Here is a 25,621-nt window from a genome sequence, read left to right as displayed (position 1 = left end):
GCGCGTAAAATTTAATTAAAAAGTTTTGGCAGCAAAAAAGCTTTTCTATCGTAAACCGCCATTTTGTTGTAGGTAAACATCAATTTAGCAATTAAACTGTTTTTAAGAAGTTTCATATGATGACAATATATGTTTTTGAGTGCATAAAACAGCCACATTCTTCCTCCATGACAATTGGATTACGTGGGCAAAAAATAGAAATGAAGAAAATAGCAGGCTACAATGAAACGGTAGAGCAGAACCCGCCCAAAATGGGCTAAAGAAAGAAAAAACCGGTAGATTTGAAAAATAAGATTCCTAATGGCTCATTAAAGGGCAAGGTATGATTTCCTTTATTGCCATATTAACAATTATAGGGTACTTAAATGTACGGTTGTTAATATTTTTAAATCAAGATTTCTAAATTGTTTTTTTTTCCTTAATAATAAAGTTTTTTGAGCAAACTCCAAGAGAAAAAATCAGATGGCCCGGCAGCGTAACTTTTAATATTTCAAACATAAGAAGAAAAAAACAGAGTTTACGTAATAAATATTCGAAAACTTCTCCAAATTATGCTCAGCGTTTTTCTTAATGCACTCAGCGTTAAATCATGAGAATAAAAGATATAGCTCTATCATTGTTTTATTTCGCGGTTTTGGTCCTTATATTTTTTGAGACTTTCAATTTAAAAAATAAATAATCAAAATCTGAAATTTAACTGTTTTTTTTTTAATTGTTGCGATCATTTTGCAAATTGGGAAGAAAGTAGGACAAAAAATGTGTTTTTAGAGCTTTTTAAGATTCAAAACATTGTGTCGACAAAACATGGTCGGAATATTTTGCTTTTCAGACGAATATTTTGACTAGAGATATGAGAAATGGATGCTTAGTTATATTTTTGCGAATTTCTTTTTATTAAAGCCAATTAAAGCCAACAAAAACCTAGTTTGAAAGTGGATTTTACCTAACAGGTTTCCTAAAGGAACAAAAAACATTTTTGATCCAAATTGGGATGGTTGTGTCTGTTATTTTCGTTGTTTCATTACTTTTTCCAATAGTTTCCTCTAGTTTGAGTCAGGTTCCTTTTTTTGTAATTTACGTTCATACCTTTTGATTATGTTTTCCAATGCAATAGTGTTTGCCTGAATATTTTCGACTTTGCTTGTTTTTAAATTTTTTTCAAGGAAAATGCTTTGACTTAAGTGCCGGTTTCATGTTTGACTTTTTAATCTTTATTAATGCTGAGCCAATTTTAGGATTATTTTTTATTAACACTTTTTGGAGATGCTAAGAATTAATTTTCCACAAATCATGCAATAAGTGCAGATATTCGGGCAATTGAAACGAAAAAACGCAGTAGTAAAACATGTAAACGATTGCGATATTTACAAGCAAACAATGCATTAGATTTCAGTTTTCAGGACCCAAACAAAACACAAACTATCATAACTTTAAGCAAATTTTTTTTGAAATATTTCAAGAGAACCTATATAGATAGCAGTTTTCAAGCAGTTTTGAAGCATGATTAACCTCTTCTTTTGCAATAAAAAACTTTTAAAAATCTTTAAAAACTATTGTGTAAAATTTTTTTTCGTTTTGAAAACAACTGGTATCGAGTTCACCTAGTTCAGTATTTTTACGTCTTAGTATAGTTTACTTATCAATCCATGCACAAAAAATCGACACTTAAATTTAAAAAAGAAAAACTTGTTATTTCTCTTTGAATAAGGTCGGAACATCATGTGCTACTTGCACAACAACCGACTATTCTTGGTCATACTTGCATTTTCGTTTTTCTTAGTTTGTTCAGGGATTTTCTTAATGACAATTAATAGTTTCTGAAAATTCGACGACCATAGTCCACAGCTTTTTAGTGACACGGCGCAGAACCTATAGCTTTTGATCTTCTGTGTCTTTCTTATGCGTTTCAAAAGTAACAGTTTTATTTAAGATACAAAAAAATTCAGATGCTAGTTCAACTTTACAGCAAGTGAAATTTTATACTAACGAATTAAAAAGAAAAAAAAATTGACTTTTTAAACTACGAAACTTTGATTCGGCATTCGGACTTCTACGGGATTCTCACCTCGAACCTACAGATTGAATCTAGCGTCTTGGAATTGATCCATATGATACTTCTGTTTTTCAAAACTCTAGCACTAGTAAAGCGGATAAAACACATGAACAGTATACAGTCTAAATTTAAGCTGTTCTGTAGGGCACTAATGTATGCCAATTGCGGCGATGGAAAAAAACCCTTCATAAATTTAATTTTAAATCTTAAGTCAAGCATCATTGGTTGAGCCGTTTCTGCGACTAATATTGGAGAGTTTAATGTTAGCTCTACTTGAAAAAAAATTGTGAAACCTGAGGTTCAGTTTGAAACACAGTGGCGAAGCTGAGCTCTGCACCACCAGCGATACAGAACAAGAAACAATTGAAAAAAAAATCGAAAATGTCGAAAACCAGATCTATCGAAATGAAAAAGGCTAGTTTTGAAACAAAAACAACCCAACGCTAAAGAATAAAAAATTAGCAATAACAAAGCCGAAAATATCTTTTCACAAGCCCTTTAAGCCGATAAAAAACTTAAAAAACCTATGAAAGTTAAGAAGTCCCCTCACCCCTAAAACACACGAACTCTATTTGCTCGTCAAATGAAACAAATCAAGGCCACTAAGCCGATATAATTTAGTTCGAAACCTGTCAAACTTAAAATGGAGAACTAAAACACAGAAACGCGCACACGATCTTTTTTCGCTCGTCGAAAGACGCATTATGATGCCAATAAGCTGATATCACATATGCCGAAACCTATCAAGCCGAAACAAAAGGGAAAAAAGTCGAAAAAACTTTTGTCATGAAAAGCTGGATGTCTAACTTCTATGAAGATTTTTTTCATTTTGTTCGATCCAGAGGTGAGCATAAACATGTTTCCGTTGAAACGATTCAAAAATCAAGGTCACTTATTTGATAAAAAAAATTGGCCGAAATCTTTTGGGCAGAATAAATATTATGAGCGAAAGAAAAACAAAAAAGAAAATATACCAAGTCAAGTCTAGTCAAATTACAAACAGCAGGGGTAGATCAGAACACTAAAAGCAACTGTAATGAAAAAAATTCTACGACATGGCAACTAAGCCGAAAAAACATAAGTAGACAGCAATTAGCCGACAATTTTTTTCTGAAACGTACTATTTACGGTTTGAAAAAAAGAACAGGTCCAGTCAGATTCGAACCCAGGACTATTGCCGTCCCAAGCGCATTATCTCCAGACCAAGTGTGCCAGAGACGCAGAGAAACAGGAATTCATTATGAGTTGAGCATATATTTGCAAGGGATTTTCTTTCACTATGAACTTTATAAACAAAAAACGAAGCGGATGTACGCATCACTAGTGAAACAACGCAACATATCTTTGCGAGCTAGTGATTAGAAAATCAGACGAAAATAAGCCAAAATTTGAAAAGCATTTAAAAAACAACCAACGACCTAAATAAACTTTTGGTGTTTACCCAGCGGCAATTAATGCAAATTTTAAGCCACAGCCGACCTGGAAAATTCTATTTTTACACCACAATAAACCTTGGTACTTCCAAGTAAACATCAATTATTACCCTTCAAACGACACAAAAAATCACTACACCAAAAAATAGATGAAACCATTTGAATTGGAAAAAAAACGTAAAATAAAAAAAAGAAATATTGAAAAAAAAATACAAATTATAGTCCGAGTTGGTAAACTTACTAACGAAAATCCGTTAATTCAATTATTCCCGTAAAAAAATTTAAATGTCAACAATACTGAAAACAACCCGACCAGACTACAAGCCAGATCAAGCGTTACCTCTAGACCAAGCGGAAAGGAGCCCCGAAGTTCTTTAGGTTCAATAATCGAGTTCAAGTTCTTACTTAAGAACGAAAAATGTTTTTTTTTTCGAAAAAATTTCAGCTACCTATCACAAGAGAATTGCTCCCGCAAGTTTCAATACAACTTTGAAATTGAAGCCTATTGGCGTTATCGGAGAGCGTTATTTTATTGTACGTAGCAAATGAAATTGAATTGAGCTTGAAAAAGCAAAATCAACCAACTCAAAAATTAATTTGAGCTTGCACAAATTCCAGACTTCTTAAAAAACAAAACAGCAACGAACACCTCAAGAGTCTTCACTTCGCTCATTGACACTTTAAAACACGAATGATAAATCATTAACCCTTAATAAAAGGCTGTCTTACGCATCCGAATTTTATCCCAATACGAAATTGTACTATGCCTTAACCGACAATACTTAGCAGTGACTGACTTGATTTGACATTTTTAGCAGAAAAAGCTCTCGCAAAACAGTTGAACGCATAGACAAATTTGTACAAACTGGATATTTCATTCCATTTAAAAGCATTGCCAACAGAAAATAGTACAAGGAAACCGAAATTTTTTTTTTGCATCTAATAATTTAGAATGTATTAAACCAAATTGCGTATAAATTACGCATTTCAAAAATCTCGCAAAGTATATTGAGGTGAAAAGTTTCTGAAATGGAATTTTAATTATTATAAATTTGTATGAAACAAATAGCTTTATTCTGTCCAGTTGATTCTGTCCATCAACTGTGTTAACTTATTACTAATCAAAGCCCATTGTATTAATAATGCTAATGGAGCCTACAGATACAAAAAAAATAGGAAACACTTGAATTATGTAGTAATTATCTATGATATTATAATCCCAAAATGTACTAAAAATCACATTCTCAAATTCGATATTAGATATACTAAATCAACATTGTAACATCAACATACAAGCAACATGAAAATCGAGGTAGCACCGAAATCATGAAAAATGAGTTAAATTGAAAAGTTAACGAGTTCTAGTACTCGGTCCTGACAGAAACCACTGTGAATTCTCCGCTGTTCTTCCAGTGATCTTCTATTCAGGACAATTTGGCGAAAAAGACAGAAAAACAGTCCTTAGTTTCTCGGGTGAGATCCATACAAAAACACTTTTAACATTTAAAATTGCCGCGTCACACCTAACTATTACAAACTCTCTCACCATCACGGATACTTATAATATCTAAAATGGCTATTCCCATGATGATGATGATTGTAGTCCTCGCAAGGGCCATATTTTTGAGTATGGCCCATAGAATGACCGTGCATCGAGATATTGGTATGACGTTTTGGAGCTGGGAACCTAACACCGCAACCACTTCCGTTTCTGTTGTGAACTCCAAAACCAGGTATCAATGACGTATGCGGGTAGCACGTGCAAGATAACCCGAAACCAGTTCCCGCTCTTGAGTTCCGGTTTAAAGTACTTCGACTTCTGTCGCATGGGTTCCTGTAATACTCGCTACCATTGTTTCCTCCAAGCATGCCATTATGGTTGTTATTTGGATCAAAGCCCAGATTAGACAGAGAGGGTTTTCTTGTTCGTCCTATTCCTGTTAAAAAATGATTCTCGGTACCATGACGAGGTAATGTTGCTGTTGTGCTCATACTACGACTATAACCGTGGTGACTAGCCGAGCAACTTCCTCCGAACGACGCATGTCTTCCACTGCCCGGATAAACAGAGTTCAAGTTCGAGCATGAAGAGTGCCTCGATGCGTTGTTCACGAGGGGCGGAGGAGGGAGAGACGTCGGGGAGTCCAGAAGATGACTGTACCTACAACAAAGAACTTACATTGCTTTGGGTACCCAGGTGAACAATATTCAAAATAGCACAATAACCATACTATTTGGTCAAAGGCTTCATCTTCAGGTTGTTACACTGCTAAGTATAGACAAAAGTGAAAGACTTAATCTTTTTACACGTCGAAAAAATATAAATACCCTGACAAAACAGATACGTTTGCATGCAAACTTTTGCATTGTTTTTGCTCAATTTATTTAGTGACAATGCTGAAATATGATCTTTTCCTTGTGGATAATAGTTTTAAATATAGAAACTAAACTGGACGTGGCGTACCTGTCACTCAAAGGGGATATGGGCGGGGATACTGATGACGCAATAGCTGTGCTGTAAGGCGGCGGCGGAGGCTGATCGGCTGCGGAGGTCTCGATCACTGCCGGATTGTTAGTTGCAACTGCACTGTAAGGAGGCGCTAAAAACAAAGATCACGTGAACATTTTCACCCTATCAAGCGAACATCCCCCTCCCCTCTGAACTTCAGGGGGAGAGTGTTCATTTACTCCGAAAATAACAGCTCTTCTTTCTATAACCCGTTTTTGAAAGGTTATTATATAGCAGTTCACTTTTCAAATTCACGCTTTGAAGCAGTTAATCCTATTAAACAGGTTAATCTTATGAGCGAAGATTATCGAGGCTTGATTTGTTCTTCAGAAAAATGAAACATACGGATAACTTTCACTTTCGTACCCTACATTTACCTTTGTTCATACATAACTCTCTAGCCTTAATAGGCTTAAAATGTGCAAGCCCGTCACCTAAGCTCATTTTAATACTTGATATTTTCTATTTTACCAATAAGCTTTTTTTTTTACAAAATGCAGCGTCACTATTATATACATACGAGCATGTAAACAATGACAGCTGTCTGAAATGGTTCTATAAAAAGGTCGATAACCGCGGTTTCGATACAATCAAAAACGATCAATCATTCTAGGTAATTATCTAATAAATGTGTTATTCACCTGAAGGTGGGCAGTAAAACCTGAAGCTGGAGGTATCTAAAACAAAAATTGAGCATCAAGATAACATTTGTGATTTTTTCTCAACTTGCATTTTGGTAATCTAACTTGTTTGGAGCAGAATTAGCAGCAACCTTGGCTGCAAATGTAACTTTCAAACTACAGAATCCTTTTTAAATATTTGCAATAGCTGCCGAATTGGGCATTAGTGTTTGTCACGCACGATCGCAAAGTGACATGAGTTTGCAATAAAGTTGAATTAAGCCGCGTATCTCGCTCCTTTTTATAGCCTCCATTTATTCTCTACCGTCCTGCCAAGGGTTTATCTTTTAATCTACCCCAGCCCTCAAGCACGCAGGGAAAAGAGAGGAAGCGGAATTATTGATTTCTCCTTCCACTAAAATCTACCTCTATTTCAGCCTCTATACCAATACACTCGGGCCCAATCTATACTTTGAGGGGTCCTTTTGGGGAAAATTAAAAGTTAACAACCAATGACCATTGAATTGATACAATCTCAAATGTGTAATGAAAGCATTTAATTCAATTATATACTGCATTTGTTTAGTTAATTTCACGCATAGCTTGCTTCACCGATCTTGTTCTGCACTTTTGCTCCTTTTTGAACCAGACATCAGGGAATCCATTAGAAAATTTAACTTACTCTCGCATTTCACAACGGAAAAAGAGAACCATTGAAATAAAACTATTTTCTATCCTAATTGAACAAAGCAACTGCAGAACAAAGAACAAAACATATTTCAAAAAGTTCCTAAAATGGAGACTAAAGATATCATTAAAACTAAGAGGAGAATCGAGCTTCACACCACTCGAGAAGCAAAATTTAACACAGAGTGAAAGCGTATTTAAAATCAGATCAAATGACAGAAAAATCACCAAAAACTTGGTCACTGTAAACGGCAAACAACTGGCAAAATAAAGAACAAGTTGATTTTTGAAAATGGTTCGAACTAAGATCTTATAAATTGCACGCATGCGGTTATAACTACATATAACCATTGAAAAGCAAAAAATAGTTTCAAACTTTCAACTTTTAGATTTTAACATAAATCCCAACAAATAAATCAAGGAAAACTGTTGGCAAGGATAGCCTTTTACTGAGCAGTATCACAGAATGTTCTGACCATTGCATTCACAAAAAATACAAAATTTTTTTTTTCAAATCAGTGTCATTTTTTTTCTGCCTGGTGTGATAAAAGGATCTGAACGAAAAACGGAAACGCTCGCTCGCTCGCTTTATTCGCACAAATTTAGACAAAAAATCAAAAAATTGAACCTGTTTTTCTCAATACTGAGTTAAATTTTTCAAGAAAGATATTCGTTCAAATCACGACTGAAAAAGCTCGAATGTGATAGATTACTCAACCCACTCCGATGATTATGTGGTACCTGATTTTGCGTTGATAACAAAAAAACTAAACACACCCGAATACAAAATTCATCTCCATTTTCAATGGTTGGATCAACAATAACATATTATCAGGAAGAGGCTTTGTAACATATTATCAGGAATTTTTCACTTTGTAATATGATAACATAGTTTGCTTCCTTTTCAGCAAATCCATTTGAATAGACTGAGAAGAAAAAATAAAAGGCCAAAAAAAACTGAGCCTGAACAACTTTTTCTTTAAAAGAACTTGATATAAACACGACTCGTAAAAAATGTTTCTACGTTCATTCAGCGATTTTAATTTGAAAAGTGAGCAGAAAAATATTTTCAAAAAGAGAACAAAGCTGTACATTTCCCGTAGGAGAACAACGAGATCATTATATCTAGTTTGCAGAGCACAGCAAAATGAAGGCTTCGAACATATAATTCCAGTTGCTAACAAGGATACATCAAACATATTCATAAAAACTACAAAAAGTTGTCCAAATCAATAGGTTCTCCAATATAGCGTTAATTTTTGAGCGTGGTTTGATGAAAACTTTACACTATCGAAAAACTTAGTAAATTAGGCATGATCGACAACAGTTGTGAAAAAACATAAAAAACAACAAATGAAAGAAAATTTCAAAAAAAAAATCAAATTTGTTCTAAATTTTTGCACCATGATTTTTAAAACCATTTTCGCTTGGAAATATCAAGTTTTTTTCATTCCTAAACGAACAATTCAACAAATTATTATCACTCTATTTGTTCGCTTTATTCGGACGAAACAAGACGAAAAATCAAAAATTTCAAACCAGTTTTTCTCGACACCGGAAATTTTTTTAAGGCTTTCGAAGCATGACTGAAAGAGTTTTAATATGATATAAGAGTTTTAATATGATATATCACTCAACTCACTTCAATGATTTACTGCAGTAGCTGATTTTGCGTGGTAAAATAAAACTGAAACACATCCAATACTAAGTTCCTCCCTAGTTTTCAAATGGTCAGAACAGTAATTGTATATAATTTATTTGAAAAGATTTTAATAAATTTTTTGCTTAATGTTATGATCTTTTGTGTTTTGCTTGAAACCTTAAAGCTGAAGGTCAAACCATGCAGCCGGGATTTAAGCCTACATCGAGTGTTCCAAGAGAAAAAAGAGGAGCAATGTCAACAAAATTCAGGAAAACCACATTGAATTTGAAAAAATATTCTCATTCACTTTTTTCTTTCGCGCCATTTGCTCTTTTTTATAGGAAAACGTAACTTCCTTTCGTTTTGCAAATTATTTTGAACGGAAACTAAAAAGTCAAACCGCCAAACAATCAATTTGAGCGTGAACAACTTTTACACTTTTTCCTGAAAAAAAAAACAAAAACTAACACGACTACCGTACTGTTTACTGAAATTTGAAAAGAAACGTGACTTTGCGATATAAATTTATGTTTTGCTTACACTTCGCTTGTGTAATTACACTTGAAAAAATTTCCATCAGAAAAATTCGTATCCAAAGCTCACATTTCAACTTGCAGCTACCGCGACGATGGGTTTTTCAGTTTGAAAAAAAAAAAATAGATGAACTGATTTGATTTAGTCAAATCGGCATGAAAATTCTTTATATGATACCACTTGATGCTGGAAGATAAAAATTTTTGAGAAAATTATCAAACGAAATGTTTGTCATGTATAATTTGCGTTTCGATGTTAATTTTAGATTTTACTGGATTTTCGGTCTACTCCATTAGAACCCTCAAAATAGTGACACTTGAAAAATCAACCTCACTTGTTATGAAAGTCAAGAGCTTAAAGATGTTACTGGATAAAAGCTTTATCTTTGCTAATAAATAAGTTTTTTGAACTGATATTTGTGGTTTTGGTCGAATGACAATGACTATCAAAAAAATGTGCAAGAACAGTTGGTCGGATATGAAGGGTGACTTATTTTAAAATTAACGCCTTGAACAAAAATCAGATGTATACATCAGAAGTCTCTATATTTCATAGTCTTTAAAATTTTTCATCAATTTTTTATATTAGAACTTTATGGTAGGCCAGAAAAAACTTAAAGTATAATTACACGCATTGTTGTTTCAACGGCTGGTAACATCTCATTATATTCGCTTCACTGTGCACGACTATTTGATCTCCTCATAGCTCTTGCCTCTTTACTCATTAGGCGTGAAGTTACATTGAATTGGTATTGATTTTGCTGAATAAAACACAATGACAGCTTGTATTCAAATACATATAGTTGGTTCCAACTTCCCATTTAACAGTAAACAACCGCACCTTCTGATTCTATCGCACTAAATAGTCATTCGAATTAAGGTGAAAATGCTGAATTTTAACTAACGCTAAAATCATTTGATCCAAACTGCAGAACCAGCATTAGAAACGCATTGCTTGTTAAACTTCAGAGTCAAAAACGGCGCAATTAATATCTAAATTAAATCTTTGCAAATCCTTTAGGCCTCATTTTAGCTCCAAGATTTCACAAAAGTGAGTTCTAGAAACTGGCCAGACACTTGTCAGCTGTTTCGTTCAATGATCCAGTTTATTTCCTGGCATGCCACAATTTGATTCTCTATTTGCTTCTAGAATTCAACTCCAACTTTGCAAATTGAAGCCAGAGAAAATAAATGAAAAGATTCACGACGCCAGAAAAAGCAAACAAGAGTTTAGGAGTCAATATCCAAATTTGAGATTAAGAAATAACACACCAACAGAATGTTGCCAAATTTAACAGCTGGTTTTGCATTTTCGCCTATTTTCCAGAAAGTTTCCGTACATTTGAACATTTTCAGGCGGGCTAGCGGTGTATCAACAAGGCACGAATTAATACGGAACATATCATTCATTGACACATATTGTATTGATTATGTGACCCCATAAACTTGTGAAATTGGATCCAAGAAATCCCAAGCAAGATAAACAATCAGGTTCTAATTCGTACCAGGTCTCAAAACAAGAAATTCAACTGTTTCAAATTTTAAACCAGGACTGGAGAAGTATGCAGAATCAAAATATCCCTCTAAAAACAACTAAAAATGCAGTTAAGGAACAAATTTTGTAATTGCTCAAATGCTACACTCCCTCCAATAAATTTCTTTCATTGAAAATTTATCTATGGCGCTTCTTTTCTGAAGATCCACACTAATGATTCATTGCCGCCATTCAAACTTAACTTAACATGAAACTGCGGTTTTAACATTACCACCAAACAGCATCTAACCTCTGTTGCCAGTAACCGCACCCTGCACTGCTTCAGTAGGTACATTAGCACCTCCTCCTTCGACGCTAGGTGTGCCCAAAACTTCCGCGCCATCATCGTTACCTCTGGACCCCAGTCCACTCAAAGCCACAGAATTGTCAGTGCTGAACTGGTCCGGTGGCAGCTGATACTCCGATCCAGCTGTTAAATTATTACTGGCGCTATTTTGTCTTCCAGGGGCGCAATTAGAGCTTAGACGTCTACTAGGCGAAGTGTAGTTTTGCTGGTGTTGCTGGAATTGAGATCTCGGAATTCCGCTGTTCGTTGCAGTGATTGAAGACTCCCTTCGTTTTTGTTGGCGTTTCACTTGGTAGTAATAGCTTTTAACCACTGCCACAAAATACAACTGAAACAAAAAGGTTCAATTTATCATAATTGTGATTCCAACGTCAAGATAAATTTGGAAATCGGAAGTTAACACTAGACAAAACATAATCAATCAAGCAAATCAGTTTGTCGAACATGCAATTACCTCAGTAGATTCAGATTTCAGAAGAAATTCAACTCTGTTCCTCATAAGTTAAGAAGACAGTTCTGTCATATTCTAACAAAATAGTAGTGATTTATGATTTACTTACCAAAACAACCATTCCCAAGTCCCAGAACAGCATACATCCAATATACAGTTGGTGATATGGTACCTAAAATAATAATAATAAACTTGCTTTCAACAGGGGAAAATTTTGTTCATTATTTACAAAATTTATTTTAAAAAAAAATCCCATTTCGGAAGAACGCCAAAATGGCCAGTTAGCTCAAAACGAACCCCAATAAAAATCAAAACGAGCTTCAATACAAAACTTCACAAAAAAAAGGAAAGCTATTGATATAGTTCTAGAAATGCGTCAAACTGATTGTTCTTCTTTTAATCACACCCTCGTATTTCTAATCACATGGAAGATATTATATGAAGTCGATCTGCCCAGTTCATTTGACGAGAAAAAAAAAGGTTTCCTTTTAAGACGAAAAAAAGGAACAGATGTATGGCAAAAAAAAACACTTCGATTTGTATCTTTTTTAAGAAGATACACTATAAAAAATTCATCAAGACGTGATTGATGAGATCAAAAGAAAAAAGAACCTGTCTTTCAGTATATTACTTTTTCTCGCTCTTTATCAATTATTCAGAGAACGTCACAAAAAATAACGCCACAAAAACATCACAACGAACTTTGGTGTGCGTATTTCAGGAAATGAATAAAGGAAACCATCAATTATTCCATCTGCCAAAAGAAACGAAATAGATTTCACTAGAAAATAGAATTACTGTTCACAGGCTTCAACATATTTTAATTCACGAAACTAAAAATTGATTTATCATATAACCATTCATAAAAAGCTCTCGTCTAAGTAAACCTTGATTCGCTCCTATTAATTTTCGATGAATATATACCGTAAGATCAGCTTTTTTATACATGACACAAAAAATGACACATTTCACATTCGCTCCACTTGTGATACAAGAAGGCAGATGATTGAAATATCAAAAAAAAAGCAACAAGTCTTGAAAAATAATTATCTATACAAATCTAAGAATGGTAATTGAAATATTCTAAAAACGGCTGAATTTTCAAAAAAGTGCGGCGAAAACTAGGCAGAAAACATGAACAGACGACTATAATCTAAAAACGCAAATAATAGTTTTTGTCAAAAAAAAAACAGGTCTCAGCGGAACTCGCACTCAACGGTAGTGGCACCCTTGTCGTTTATAGCATGGTGTAGTAGTGTAACTTTTAGAAAAATAGGCTATTGTTCCTTAGTGTTTACTTAAGGTTAGAGATAGCAATAAATTCGTTCACAGCACCAAAAAAGAATATGCTGTGAACAAAATTTGACAAATACTAAAAAACCAGGTCCCTGAAACTACAATGAAATACATTTTCATTGCCCACGATATTTGCTTACAGCACTAGAAAAATCCAAGGCAACTAAGCCCAAAAAATCTGACAACTCAATTTTTACCAGGAAAAAATTTCAATTTCACAGATATTGAAAAATCATAGTTAACAAAGTTGCAAAAAAGTCAATGAACGCAAGACAACAGAAAAAATTCTGGCTTGTTTTTTGAAAAAAATCAACTTTCGAATATCAAAGAAAAAAGATGCCATTAAAGCTCTTTGAATTTTTATAACAACTTATGATTGGCACTTTTCTGATAAAAATAACCCAAATTGAGAACACTGAATCAATAACTAAAATTTTCATTTCGCTGGAAATTTGAAAATTAAATTCAACTTTTGAAACTAGAAATCGAGCATTGTTTTGGTGTCTTTTCAACTTTTGCTGTTCAATAGTAGAGTTTGCCTTCCTTTAACAAAGGAAATGAACTGAATTTAAAAAAATCAAACTCTTAACAGAGGCTAATGTGCGCTTCGCAAACACTAGCCAGAACACGACATAAAAGCAGCTGTATAAAGTGAATTAGTGAAAAAAAAAGAAATTAGCTTCGACTTAGTAAGACTTTGCTATGTATTAACTTCGAAACTGCGACCTCGAGATTTGAAGTCTCACGCCCTGTCCTCTCGGCCATGAACGCTCAACAATCGGCAAACTCAATTTTGCAAGCAATAATTTGGAACATAATAAACTGAAGGCATCCACACAAACTCTACATGTAATTATTTGGAACGCATAAAGCCACATTATGTATCAATTACACAATTGAAAAAATTGCGAGATAAACTGAATTGAAAAATTTCTAAAATAGAATTTTTATGATTGTTATGTTTGAAACTAATAGCTTTTTTCGGTTCAGTTGATGCATTAAAAAAGCTTCGACTGTCGACTGTGTTAACTCATTACAACTCGATTGTCAAAGCACATGCTATCAAAAAACCTTAAAGATGCCATCAAAAGTGGCACCAGTACTTGCGACATAGAATAGAAAAAAGAATAGTCGTACTTTTACACACTAACGCTCATTAAATTGCGCTAGTGTAAAAAAAACAGGTCCTGCCGGGACTCGAGCCTCAGACCTTAGAGTGAAAAAGCAGATGTGATACCTCCATGCCAAGTACGAAGGAACTTGGAAGTTGTTAAGGTTCAACAATGAAGCAGGTTCAATAATGAAGCAAGTTCAATTTCTTGCAGATTAGTAAGAAAAATTGTTTACGAAAACAAAGTCTAGTTCCCGATTACAAAAACACTTGTTCTCGCAAGTGTAATTAATATTGAAAATATACGTTAACGAACGGAAAGCGTTCAAAAACTTCTACGAAAGCTTCTTAAAAAACCTAAGCAAAGCACTTGTAGCATATACTTGGAATTACAGTATATCCCCTTTCTGAGGTCAGCAAATGCTGACTTGAATTGTATATCATAGGCCATAATCAGATGAAAGATCGTAAAAAATTGGCAGTCCTGAACTCAAAATTCACAAAATTCTTTTTATTATAGAGCACATTGGCTTCAGAGCATATTGACTTCAGAGCATATGATCCAGAGCATTTTGGCTTCTTAATAAGAAAAAACCAATCAATTCACAAAGTCAGGGGCTAATGTGGATTAGCATGTGTTTTTTTTTTAATACATAACCTCACTGGCTAGAAATCAATCAAAAACTTGAAAATGCGACTAAATTTTCAATTCGATTTTCTAGTTCTGAAATTTCATTGCAAAAAAGAGCGGTCGGAAAATTCTCTCCTATTTGAACAACAGCCAATTCGAAACATTATGTGCTAATTGCACAACAACTGGCTGTTCTTGTTTTCGGTCATGAAGCTTATGGAACATAATTTAGCTTTAACGGGGCTATAATACTGAACTTCACCAGTTGAGTCATCTTTTAAACCTCTGCATTTGATAGATTCACAGTTGCGCTAAGCCTGCTTTTCACGTTTCTTTTGTTTCATGTATGTAATCATAACTCACATTCCAAGAAAACAGTTTGACTGCCGCAATGAGAGTGATCAGGATGTTGTACATGGTGTAGACCACGTGACTCACTATCCACGGCACAACATACAGCACCACTTTCTGAAACAAAAGTATAGCTATCATAATCGTCATAATTTACTTCAAGCACTCTTTGACAATTTTCGTCCACTTTCCAGCAGTTTTATTCTGAGCTTCGTTGATGTAAAAAAAATGCTTCGGGCACGTTCTCCTTTTTCTTATATATTTTTATAAAATCGCCTGTTCATGATAATCGTCTGTTAAACTGAACATGAAACAGCGATACTAGGCTTGGTTAGACAACTTGGCATCGATTGATTATTTTGATTAACTTCGCTTCGACAAGATGTTCAAGATTAACTTCAAATTTACGACAGGCTGTCGATAACCCCTATTAATCAATAGTCTTCAATCGGTCCAAAGAGCAAAGCCAACAATATAATCTTCATAGGGCTCTCAAGCGTAGAGATAGGCGAAGGATTGTTAAGAGTTATCATAGTGCGAGATTTGATCACTAAATGGACTATTTAGAACTTACTATATGTCTTCTGCAAAACAGGCGAACTTTTGATCATGGTCTGCCTCGAACATGTAGGCCGTTCGATTGAGAGGCGGAGAATTAACCACTTCACCATTGCTCCCCCATTAAACCAGACTGGGAATTTAAATATACTGACCCTTTTGATGGCCCAGATGAGTCCGACAGATGAGAAGAGACATGCTATCCCCACCAACAGCAGCCCAATACTGCCCCATCGCACATAGGCTAAACACAACAACACTCACATGCACACAACTGAATTCGCATATTTGTTTACCGGGCTAAATTGTCCCTAAAACTAATAAAAAATACCCACATTAAACATCTCCAGACATTTGTGTCGCAATATTGGCCACCTCAAACTATCCGCGTTTTTGCTCAAATCACTCAAATTTGAAAAATAGTGGATAAATCAAGACAGGGCAATTGTTTTGGGCACAAACGTATGTGGAAACTCAAACTTTTCAAGGTAAATTCTCTATGTCGGGCATTTTTAGGAGTAAAAAGATCACTGCCCGGAGCCATTTTATTTTATAATATAGAGAATTTTAAATTTAGATTGTCTAGAGCATTTTACCGACCTAAGATCTCATAAGGAAAATTAGCAAAAAGAACTAATCATTTCTCTTTAACCGCTCGCGGACTAAATCCCCCAGGATAAAATCCCACCGGATATAATCCCCCAGGACTAAATCCCCCATAGGACCAAATCCCCCTAGGACAAAATCCCCCATATTTTATTCACTATAATGGAAATCAAACTGTACACATTATATAATTTCATGTTTCCAATTTCACATTATATAACCATTGAGGAGCGAGGCTCGTGGTAGTTGTTAAATTAACTTAATACGGAAATAGCAACCTATATCTACGTTTATCAGGAAACCGCATGAATAAATTTATCCATTTCCATTTGGTACCTAGCAACGTTCTTGTGTCGATTGGACTGCACGAACACATACCATCCCATAAACGTCATTATCAATTACTATTAAATGTTATTACGTCTTTTACTAGAAAAAAAATGTTTAACAGAAAGTGCTTTTAGAAACAAATGCCATTCAGCGATTCGAAATGTTTAATTCCAGCCTCCACTCCCGACTAAGCGTCCCATTAAACACAATTACGTTGTTTGCACGAGAAAGACTTCTAATTATGCCTTACAGTAAAACGCATCTCTGGTTAAAAAAAACGGCAACGCCCACCCCGTAAGGCGAAAATTGGTCGCAAGCGAAGATTAGCAGTTATTTTAAAAGGCGACAATTCGTAGCAAGCGACAATTAACAGCATGAATTGTCGCCATGCCCACCCACCCCAACCCCCTATCAAGCAGGGATTTTTTTAGTTACTCAACTGACCAATAGCGGCCTGCAGTCTGTGTGTGTCGATGGAGGCTGCCTTGGACAGGATCTGGGTGGCCATCTGGTCCTGCTCCACTGCCAGGTTACGCGACAGAGTCGCCACCCCAATACACGCAGTCACCTGAAAGACAGTAAAACCCCATTCATTTCATGAAGCAAAACAGCAAGCATAGTTTATGAAGTTGAAATTGAAATACAACTGATACAGTTTTTCAAAAATCGACGATAGAAGAGTCAATGCTGCACTTAGCATACAAGAGTGAAAAAAAATCGCACTAGTTTAGACGATGCTTAGAAATGCTGGAGCTCCAAAAACATAAATAGTGCCACTGCTAGAGATCGATCCCAACACCTTTAAGATCCGATATTATATACACTGGAAAACAGAGCTGAGCTTCTCTTAATCAAAACAAGCTTGAAGCTTATAAATCGCACATAGACAATAAACAACGACAAACAAAAGTGGTCACAAATCGAGGAATCCATTATGTAATTATTTTGATGCTGAACATAATACTGAACGTAAAACTGCAGAGCTTTTATCATAAAAGAGTATGTATATTTTTTCACTACTGTGAAAAAAAAAATGCATTCAAGAAAAATAATTTTAATCATCGCAAACTAATGGACCATTTATGATAACATTTGTCCATTTCTAGAGAGGTGCTTGTTATCAGAACCAAGGAGATCGAAACACTTCATCTGAAATCATTGATGCGAAATTGTTGACCCGTAGCCATTTTTTGCCATTAATCGAATTAGCAGAAGCCCAGACGTTTCCATGTTGCTTATATTCATTTTAACCCATTTTTGACAACTGGTAATGCAATTCGCCGAGCTGAAACAAATTTTGCGGGGCACCAAATAAGCAGCTTTTTGAGAAAAACAACTTGGCGCTATGCAACAGCAAGGCGCCAACAGTTTGTAAGATAAGCAACTGTTTCCTTGATAGCAAAAATTTTAATTACTCAAAAGCAAAATGTTTTTCGTATTTGACGACGCAATGTCGCGTACTTGGGAACATCCTGAAAGGATTTCTTCTATCGCAATTTATTTTTAAAAAAACACCAATTAGTTATCTTTTGATGAACAAATTATAGAACAAATGAGCTTTTGGGCATTTGCAGAATCTTTTTTGAAATTTAACTTTAAGTGCATAAAAAAAAACATTCTTGATGTTCAGAATATTGATCATTAAGAAAAAATAGCAAAATGTGATATACTGCTGATTAAATTGAAAGGAACTTTGCTTTTGTTCTCTCTCCACAAGTGACACACTGAACAAGCATCGACAACTATTCGTTTCAAAAAACATTTTTGATCTCCGATTGATGTAATGAAATGAGTTGTCAGTCAGTAAACCACTTTCAGTCAGGACAAAAGGCTCCTTATTTTTGAATTCTTATCAAAGAAGTATCAAAAGAAAAATTTAGAAGCAGAATCAAATAAGTTCAATTAAATATTGGCTTTCGTATTCAATCAAATGCTGAAGTCACGACTAATCAATCTCAAACTGTTTATTGGATTGACAAACATTTTGATGAGATTGGCATCAAATTGACATTACAATTGAATGTGCAGTATTGTAAAAACATATATTTTTTATCTGAAGCAGATGTGATTCCGGGGCTTTATGATCCATTGGAATTAATTTTGGATTTCTGTTTTGAAATCAGCAAGGAGACGAATTTTATTCAAATAACTTATGAATCTGTAACTATCCGCGTTTCATACCTAGAAAAGGTGTCCCCATTCACATATCAATATTCAATACAGGCGAATCAGAGCTACGGAACAGTTGCAAAACAAAAAACATTCCGTACAAGAAAATAAATGGCAAAAAGACTGAAAAACTACTAGAAAAAATTACTATGAGCCAAGCTTAAGCTGGGTATACTTGTTTAATATTTTTGAAAACCTACTGATGTTAAATTCGTATATTAAAAAAAATTAACTTTACGCAAAACCTTAATGGTTTATTTACTAAAATAAGGGATTAGCCGTTTATATAGAAGAGACACCTGATACCCATTCTTTCAATTGAAATCAATATCAAATTTGGCAGAGTAGCTTTGAAAAAAAAATCGAAATTTCTTTAAACGTTAAAAACCTCAAAAAATGGACTTTTTGCAAAGCTTTACTACAAAAACAGGATGTAAACGTTCAAGCAAGGAAGATAATTTCACAATTTTTTTGCAACTGAACTATGAAGCTCATAACTGAAAGTGCAGTTTTTAAAACGAACGCAGTCAAAAACTATCAAAAATTTTGATTTTCCTAGTTCATAACTTCTGATGTCCAAAACATGCATCTTCTATCGATTCTATTGAACCCGTAGCCGCGCCGCCACTTTTTTAGGGACGGTCCCCAATCATTGCTTTTTTGATTCAACTCTGAATCTCGGATTTGCAAGGGTAGCTTTCAAGAAGTTTCAAAAATTGCACAAAACGAGCTTTTGAGAAATTGGATTTTCCAGGACTTTGTAAAATTTCGCCAACTTTGCGGAAAAAATCTCGCAATATGTTCCTTAGATTCAACCCTTCACCTCAATTTCGCAGGGTAGTTCCAGCCTTCGGAAAAGTCAAATTATTGTTTATAGTTTTCACGGATTTTTGGAAAACGTTTCTTGAAGAAAAGTTTCCAATCGGTCGAAAAATAAACGAAGATTTGACTTATCCGAAAGCTGACTCTTTTTTTACTGTAAAAAAGGCTAAACGGTTAAAGCAGCAAGCGAAAACGCCCACAAACTGTTAATTCCATTAAATAATTAACCTGAGAATTGACACGATACATTTTGAGACAAGTCAAAAACTTCTTATAAACGGTGATACGTTCAAAAACTGACTTTTCAGAGGGCCTTAACTGTTTTTTATAGAAATAGGGTGTAACCATGCTTTTCGATTGAAACAAAAAATTTCAGATTTGGGAGGATAGTTTAGGAGACAAGTCAAAAAGTTTCAAAAACAGAAAACATTTATGAATTTATTTTTCCGAGATCCGTAACTCTTAGTATACAGGAGCTTAGGAAAATATGTATTTTCGATTAAACCCAAAATCTTAAATTTGGGAGAACAGTTTTCGAGAAAAGTCAAAAAAATTCCATAAAGTCGAAAAAACCGGAACAGATATTATAAATGGCAAAAAACGGAACGAATCGACAAAAACAAGGACGAAAACCAAGATTTCAAAAAAATCATAATTTTCAAGCAATTTATTTGAAAAAAAATCATAATAATCGTACTCAGAAATGAAATCAACCTTATTAAATCTATGATAGCTTTTAGATTTTCAAGAAACTGAGCATATCAGCAACAAATTTACCATTCCTACTAACAGAACAGAACTTTTAACGGGGAAAAAATCTAGTACCCTGTAGGAACACCCCTGCAGATCACAAGGATAAACCAAATTCTCTATTAATTATGCAGTTCGAGAAAAAAAATTTTTTCTATCATTTATAAGACTAAAGATCAACTAGCGTTTAACGCACCTTCGGTGCTTCGAAATTTTTCGACAGCTCATGAAAAACCGCATATATTTGAACCAATATCTGCAAACTTTTAGTGTACTCTGACTGCACCCATTGACAGGGTTGGCAATTTCGATCTTTTAAATTTTTTCAATTCCCATTTTAAAAGCGTTTTCTCGAAAACTTAATGGGCCTCTAGAGAAATTTGGAGGCCAGATTTGCAACCACTGAGAGTCCCTGAGAGCACCCTACTATAGGGTTAGGAATCCAAAATTATGTGAACTTTTTTAAACCTAAGTTTCCCGAAAAAAAAATTAAAAAAAAAAACGTCTTATCTCGGAAAATAGAAAGATTTGAGCATTCATATTAGGAGGCAAGAATTGAGACGCCTGGGTGTACGCTGACAATAAAGTTGTATCTTCATCAAGTTAATAGTTTCACAAATTTTTTGAATTTCCTTGTAGATAAGTTCTTCGAGAAATTTTGAAAAAACAAAAAACGTCACATCTCGGAAAATAAAAGCATTTGAGCAGTCAAGTTTAGCAGTCGCATGTGGTAAGATTTGCAACTCTTTATAGTACCCTGACAACACCGAACTACGGAGTTGGAAATTTCAAATTTTGAAAAAAAATTATTTCAAACTTTCTGAAGTTTTCTGAAACTTTTCGAAAAATCACAAAAAACGTCATATCTCGAAGACTAAAAAGAAATGAGCAGTCATATTTGGAGGCAAGATTCGCAATCTTCGAGATTACTCTGACAGGACCCAACTACAGGGTTCGGAATTTCATGTTTTACGAAAAAAAAATTAATATGTTTTCTGAAAAATTTTTGAAAAATCACAAAAAACGTCATATCTCGAAAACTACAAGGATTTGAACAGTCATATTTGGAGGCAAGATTTGTAACTCCTCAGAGTACTCTGACAGCACCCAACTACAGGGTTGGGAACTTCAAGTTTTGTAAATTATTTTATTTGAAATTTCTGAAAACTTTTGAAAAAATCTCAAAAATCGTCTTATCTCGTAAACTAAAATGATTCGGGCATTCAAAATTGGAGGCCAAATTCGCAACCCCTAATTCGATATTGGGCTGCTTAATTTAAACTCGGTAAAACAACCACTAACATCAAATAAGAAAATCGAAAAAAATTCTTAACCATTGCAATATACGATATAGCTTAAACATGCAAAAATAATACGTTGAAAAAGCTTAAACATGGCGAGATAGTGAAGCCCGCATTTAAATATATAATAGATAGATTTGTGAAAACCAAAAAGGGGATCATATTTTAAGAAAGTTAAACCTAATTCGAACCTTTCAAGATGTACACTAACTAAAAACAAGGCCATCAGATTATGCAAAAATATCATTTCTGAAAAAAAAAAGATTTTAAAGCCAACCCGTTTGAGATTCTGCGAAAAGTTATTTACAGCGCGATTTTGGTGTTTATATGAAAAAAATGAAAATTTCGAGCGAATTGTGAGTGGATTTCGGCAAGCAAAAGACGACAATTCACTCATCTTTTTGCTTTAATAACTGCGGTCGGAAAACTCGGTGTAACTTGCGCAGCAACGGACTTATCGCTGATTAATTATTAGTTTTGCAAATCCAAATAGATCACTCCTTTATGAGCACGAAGTAACAATCGAAACACTACGCTACTGAGATATTTTTGATGACAAATTATCTTTTCACAGAAAACTCTACATATAGAATTAAATTACATAATTACATGTCTTATTTACATGTCATGATTTACAAGACGCTGATGAACATTCAGTTAAAACCCAAGACTCTTTTGCGAATCGGAAAGAACAGAAATCAGAGATAAACGTCATAGTATTTTTCTCTGAACAAAAATTTCTCACAACAAAAGCACGGTTAAATAGCATGTTTCAAAATCGTGTTATTTTCTGCGTTACTATTACAGAAAAATTAGAAATCCGATACACTTATTCACGATAATTACAGTGGTCGGAATAAACTGTGAGATATTTAATCGGTGTGCTCATTACTCATAGAATGCTCTTGTGAAAAAAATCCAAGTCATGGCTACATGGGCTTTACTCGATAGCCTCGAAGATGGCCCTGAGGTACCTGAAATCGCAAGGGAAACTCCGCCCCCAGGCCATAGTTTCTTTCCAACCTTCTGGAGCCGTCGGAACAAAAAGCTTGTCGTTTTTGAAATATTTAATGTAGCAGAGGGTTTCAATTCGGAACGTTTAGGTTTAAAATTAGGAGTGCAAGTACAATAGTGTATTCTGATTGGCTTGAGATTTCAACTTAAGAATAGATAACATCCTTCCTCCTAAAAACCTTCAGATGAAGGATGTTCACCTTTCCCAAAACACCAATAAGTGCAATTAAAAAACTAACAGAAATAAATCCAACCTGGTTCCGCGTTTTCTAAAATCACGGTTTCATTCCGCCCGTGTCTAGCACAGAAATTCGCTTGCTAGTTAATTAAGCAACATTTTAGAACATTAGGCAAATATATGGCTTACTCTGTATACCATCCAAGTCCCGCCACAGAAAAATCCGCAATCAAAAATGAATCGGATTCTAATAAGGAAAGTACTTGGTTCGTGAAAACAGGCAGAACCTCGAGTCCTAGCTTTATTTGAATTTTCATAAAATTTACCTCAATTTTTTTATTAATTTGTTCTTTCAATGTCATGTAATCATGTGAGCAATTTACAGAAAGGCAAATTCATTCACAGAGTTGTTTTGAAAATAAAACCTTCAATTCAGCACATCAAAGAATGGTACCTTCATTACTACAACAAAAATCGACTGAAAAAACAGCGGATAGCTGCAGCTCAAATTAGTTCAAAATTGGCTCTCTGATGTCCAAAAAAGGATATAACGGGACGATATCTCATAGACTTAAGCGCGATCACTAGAAGTCTCCAGCTGGTTTAAAGTACAAAAAAACTTACCAAAGTGAAGGTTCCGATCAAAATCGAAGCTTTTTCTAAATCGACAAAACCACAGCATTTGTGGACATAACAGCATCTTTTTGCACCCATCATTAATAATTTACAATCACCCAGAGTTCAAGTTAGAATCATGCAAACATAGATTCATGGGATATAATAAAAAAGTAAATAAATCGGAGAAGCTGCTGGGAAAGAATTGAAACATTATAAATAAGTCAGTTCATATCGGTTCTTCTGTTAAAACTAGAAAAGAAAACTAGAGATGAAATCTCAGACTGTCACAAAGAATCCGACACACAATTAGATTTTGTTTGTTTTTTGGGCAGAACTGAAAAAATATCTGGATAAAAAAAAGAAGTAATGAAATATTCATGCTGCCAGTGGTGAATTATGAATTACTGTAAACTAAATCCAGCCAATACTCTGCCAGCTTCGGTGTTATTTCTGGATGGCTTCGTAGAGCTTAATAAAAACAAGATGCGTTGAAAATATTCAATGGAGAGCTGAAAAAATATATAAAATTTTCATTTCAGCGACAAAGTGCAGCGGAAAGATTTTAATTTTTTGTTATTTGGAATAACAAAAATGAATGTGGAAAAGAAAGCAAACTAGAAGAGTAGCAGTGGAATTGCGTTCTTTTATTTCCACCATTTATGAATATACTTGGTTCTGATTAATGGTTGCCAACCGAAATGGTAATGAATGCGCCTGTAAAGCAAATACTACAACTAGTATTTGCACCAAACCACAGCGGCCTATTTTCATTCGCTCCCTACTTCCCAAATCGAGCAAATTTCAGCTCAAAAACAAGAGCAATTACTGCGTGACAGAGCATGTAATATTGTTGAATTATGTTCACAATAGCAGAATTTTCAGCCCAACTGAATTGAAAAAAGGCACCCAACTGAATAAGAGAACGCTACACGACACAGGCAACTAAAATACCTGAGTGCATTGCAATTTCATAATCTAATCCGTTATCAGATTAGATGACCTGCCTCCCTTTCAAGAACGTAGTTCCTCTCAAACCTTCAGAAGGGTGTCGTAAATTTTGACAGATTGAGGAAGATAGCTAAGTTATTCTTAATTAATGTCCGCATTCTGCTTCTCCAGCCTTCAAATGACAAGGATTCAATTCAGAAGTTTTCATAGAGCAATACGATCAAGATTAATTTTAAGGCAGAGGCGAAGCTGAGCTTCACGCCACTTGCTATACAAAAAATGCCAAGTTCACAATGTGACTGATAATGTGACTCGAAAGATAATGTGACTGAAAAAGAAATCGCAGACTAAAAATCAAGAAAAATCTGAAGACAAAAATTATAAAAATCAATCACCTAAAACATAAGAAAGATTCGGGCTACACAAACTCCATTCATTTCTTTCTCATTACCAAAAGATCTAAGAAAAAAATGTCAGTAAAGAGGTCGAGATCCAAAATTCTTAAATGCACTCAAAAACTTAACTTAAAATTTGCGATCAAACTTGCAAGTCTAACGGAACTTTTGGGCATATGAAAAAGCTCTATCCGTATCATGTTATAGACTGAAAATCAAAATTGAAACAGAAGCGAAGCGGGTACTACTATGATAGAGTGGTCCCTCGAAAAAGCAACTATGATAGACAGGTCCCGCATGCATTTCGCATGTTATAATTTTGAAAACTAATTTATGTATAAATTATTCATTTCAAAAATCTTGCAAAATATGTTCAGCCAAAAACTTTTCAGACTGAAAATTGTAATCACTATTGTTTATATATTGAAATTTGCTCGCTTTATTTTATTTTACGGTTTAACAACCATATAATTGGGTTGACTTATTTGTCATCAAAACCGACTATCGGCGTTTTTTTTTTAATTTTCAACATTAAAATGGTGAGGGCGAGGTTTTAAGAGGTAACAAAACATGAAATTTGTTTGAAAATATACTGCGACATCTTTCTGAAAGGCGTAACCATAATTATTAAACGGTTTGAGAGCTCTAGGTGTAGTATTCTCAAGGGACCTTGTTATTTTCAAGGGACCACTCTATCGTAGTAGTACCGCAAAAAACTAGCTGCCCAATTGAAGCTGCTGGAGGTACCCGTTTGATACTTGTAAGAATTGGTAA

At 34.5% G+C, this 25,621-nt stretch overlaps 2 protein-coding genes across 2 annotated transcripts in view; both read right to left on the bottom strand.

Annotated features, from left to right (window-relative positions):
• Nucleotides 1-25,621, bottom strand: part of LOC134851311 (uncharacterized) — a 247,743-nt gene that overhangs the window by 188,204 nt on the left and 33,918 nt on the right. The window lies entirely within an intron of this gene.
• Nucleotides 4,649-24,225, bottom strand: LOC134851845 (uncharacterized). The gene is made up of 9 exons (XM_063868117.1): nt 23,511-24,225; nt 17,097-17,220; nt 15,872-15,960; nt 15,171-15,275; nt 11,879-11,941; nt 11,262-11,646; nt 6,637-6,672; nt 5,951-6,086; nt 4,649-5,647 (listed from the first exon to the last, which is right to left on the bottom strand). The coding sequence occupies exons 1-9, from the start codon at nt 23,601-23,603 to the stop codon at nt 5,035-5,037; spliced, it is 1,644 nt and encodes a 547-aa protein (XP_063724187.1). The 5' UTR covers nt 23,604-24,225; the 3' UTR covers nt 4,649-5,034.

Source organism: Symsagittifera roscoffensis, chromosome 7, assembly GCF_963678635.1.
Source record: "Symsagittifera roscoffensis chromosome 7, txSymRosc1.1, whole genome shotgun sequence".
Taxonomy (NCBI): domain Eukaryota; kingdom Metazoa; phylum Xenacoelomorpha; order Acoela; family Convolutidae; genus Symsagittifera; species Symsagittifera roscoffensis.
Note: the sequence above shows the minus strand (reverse complement) of the source record. Positions and strands in the feature narration are given on the sequence as shown.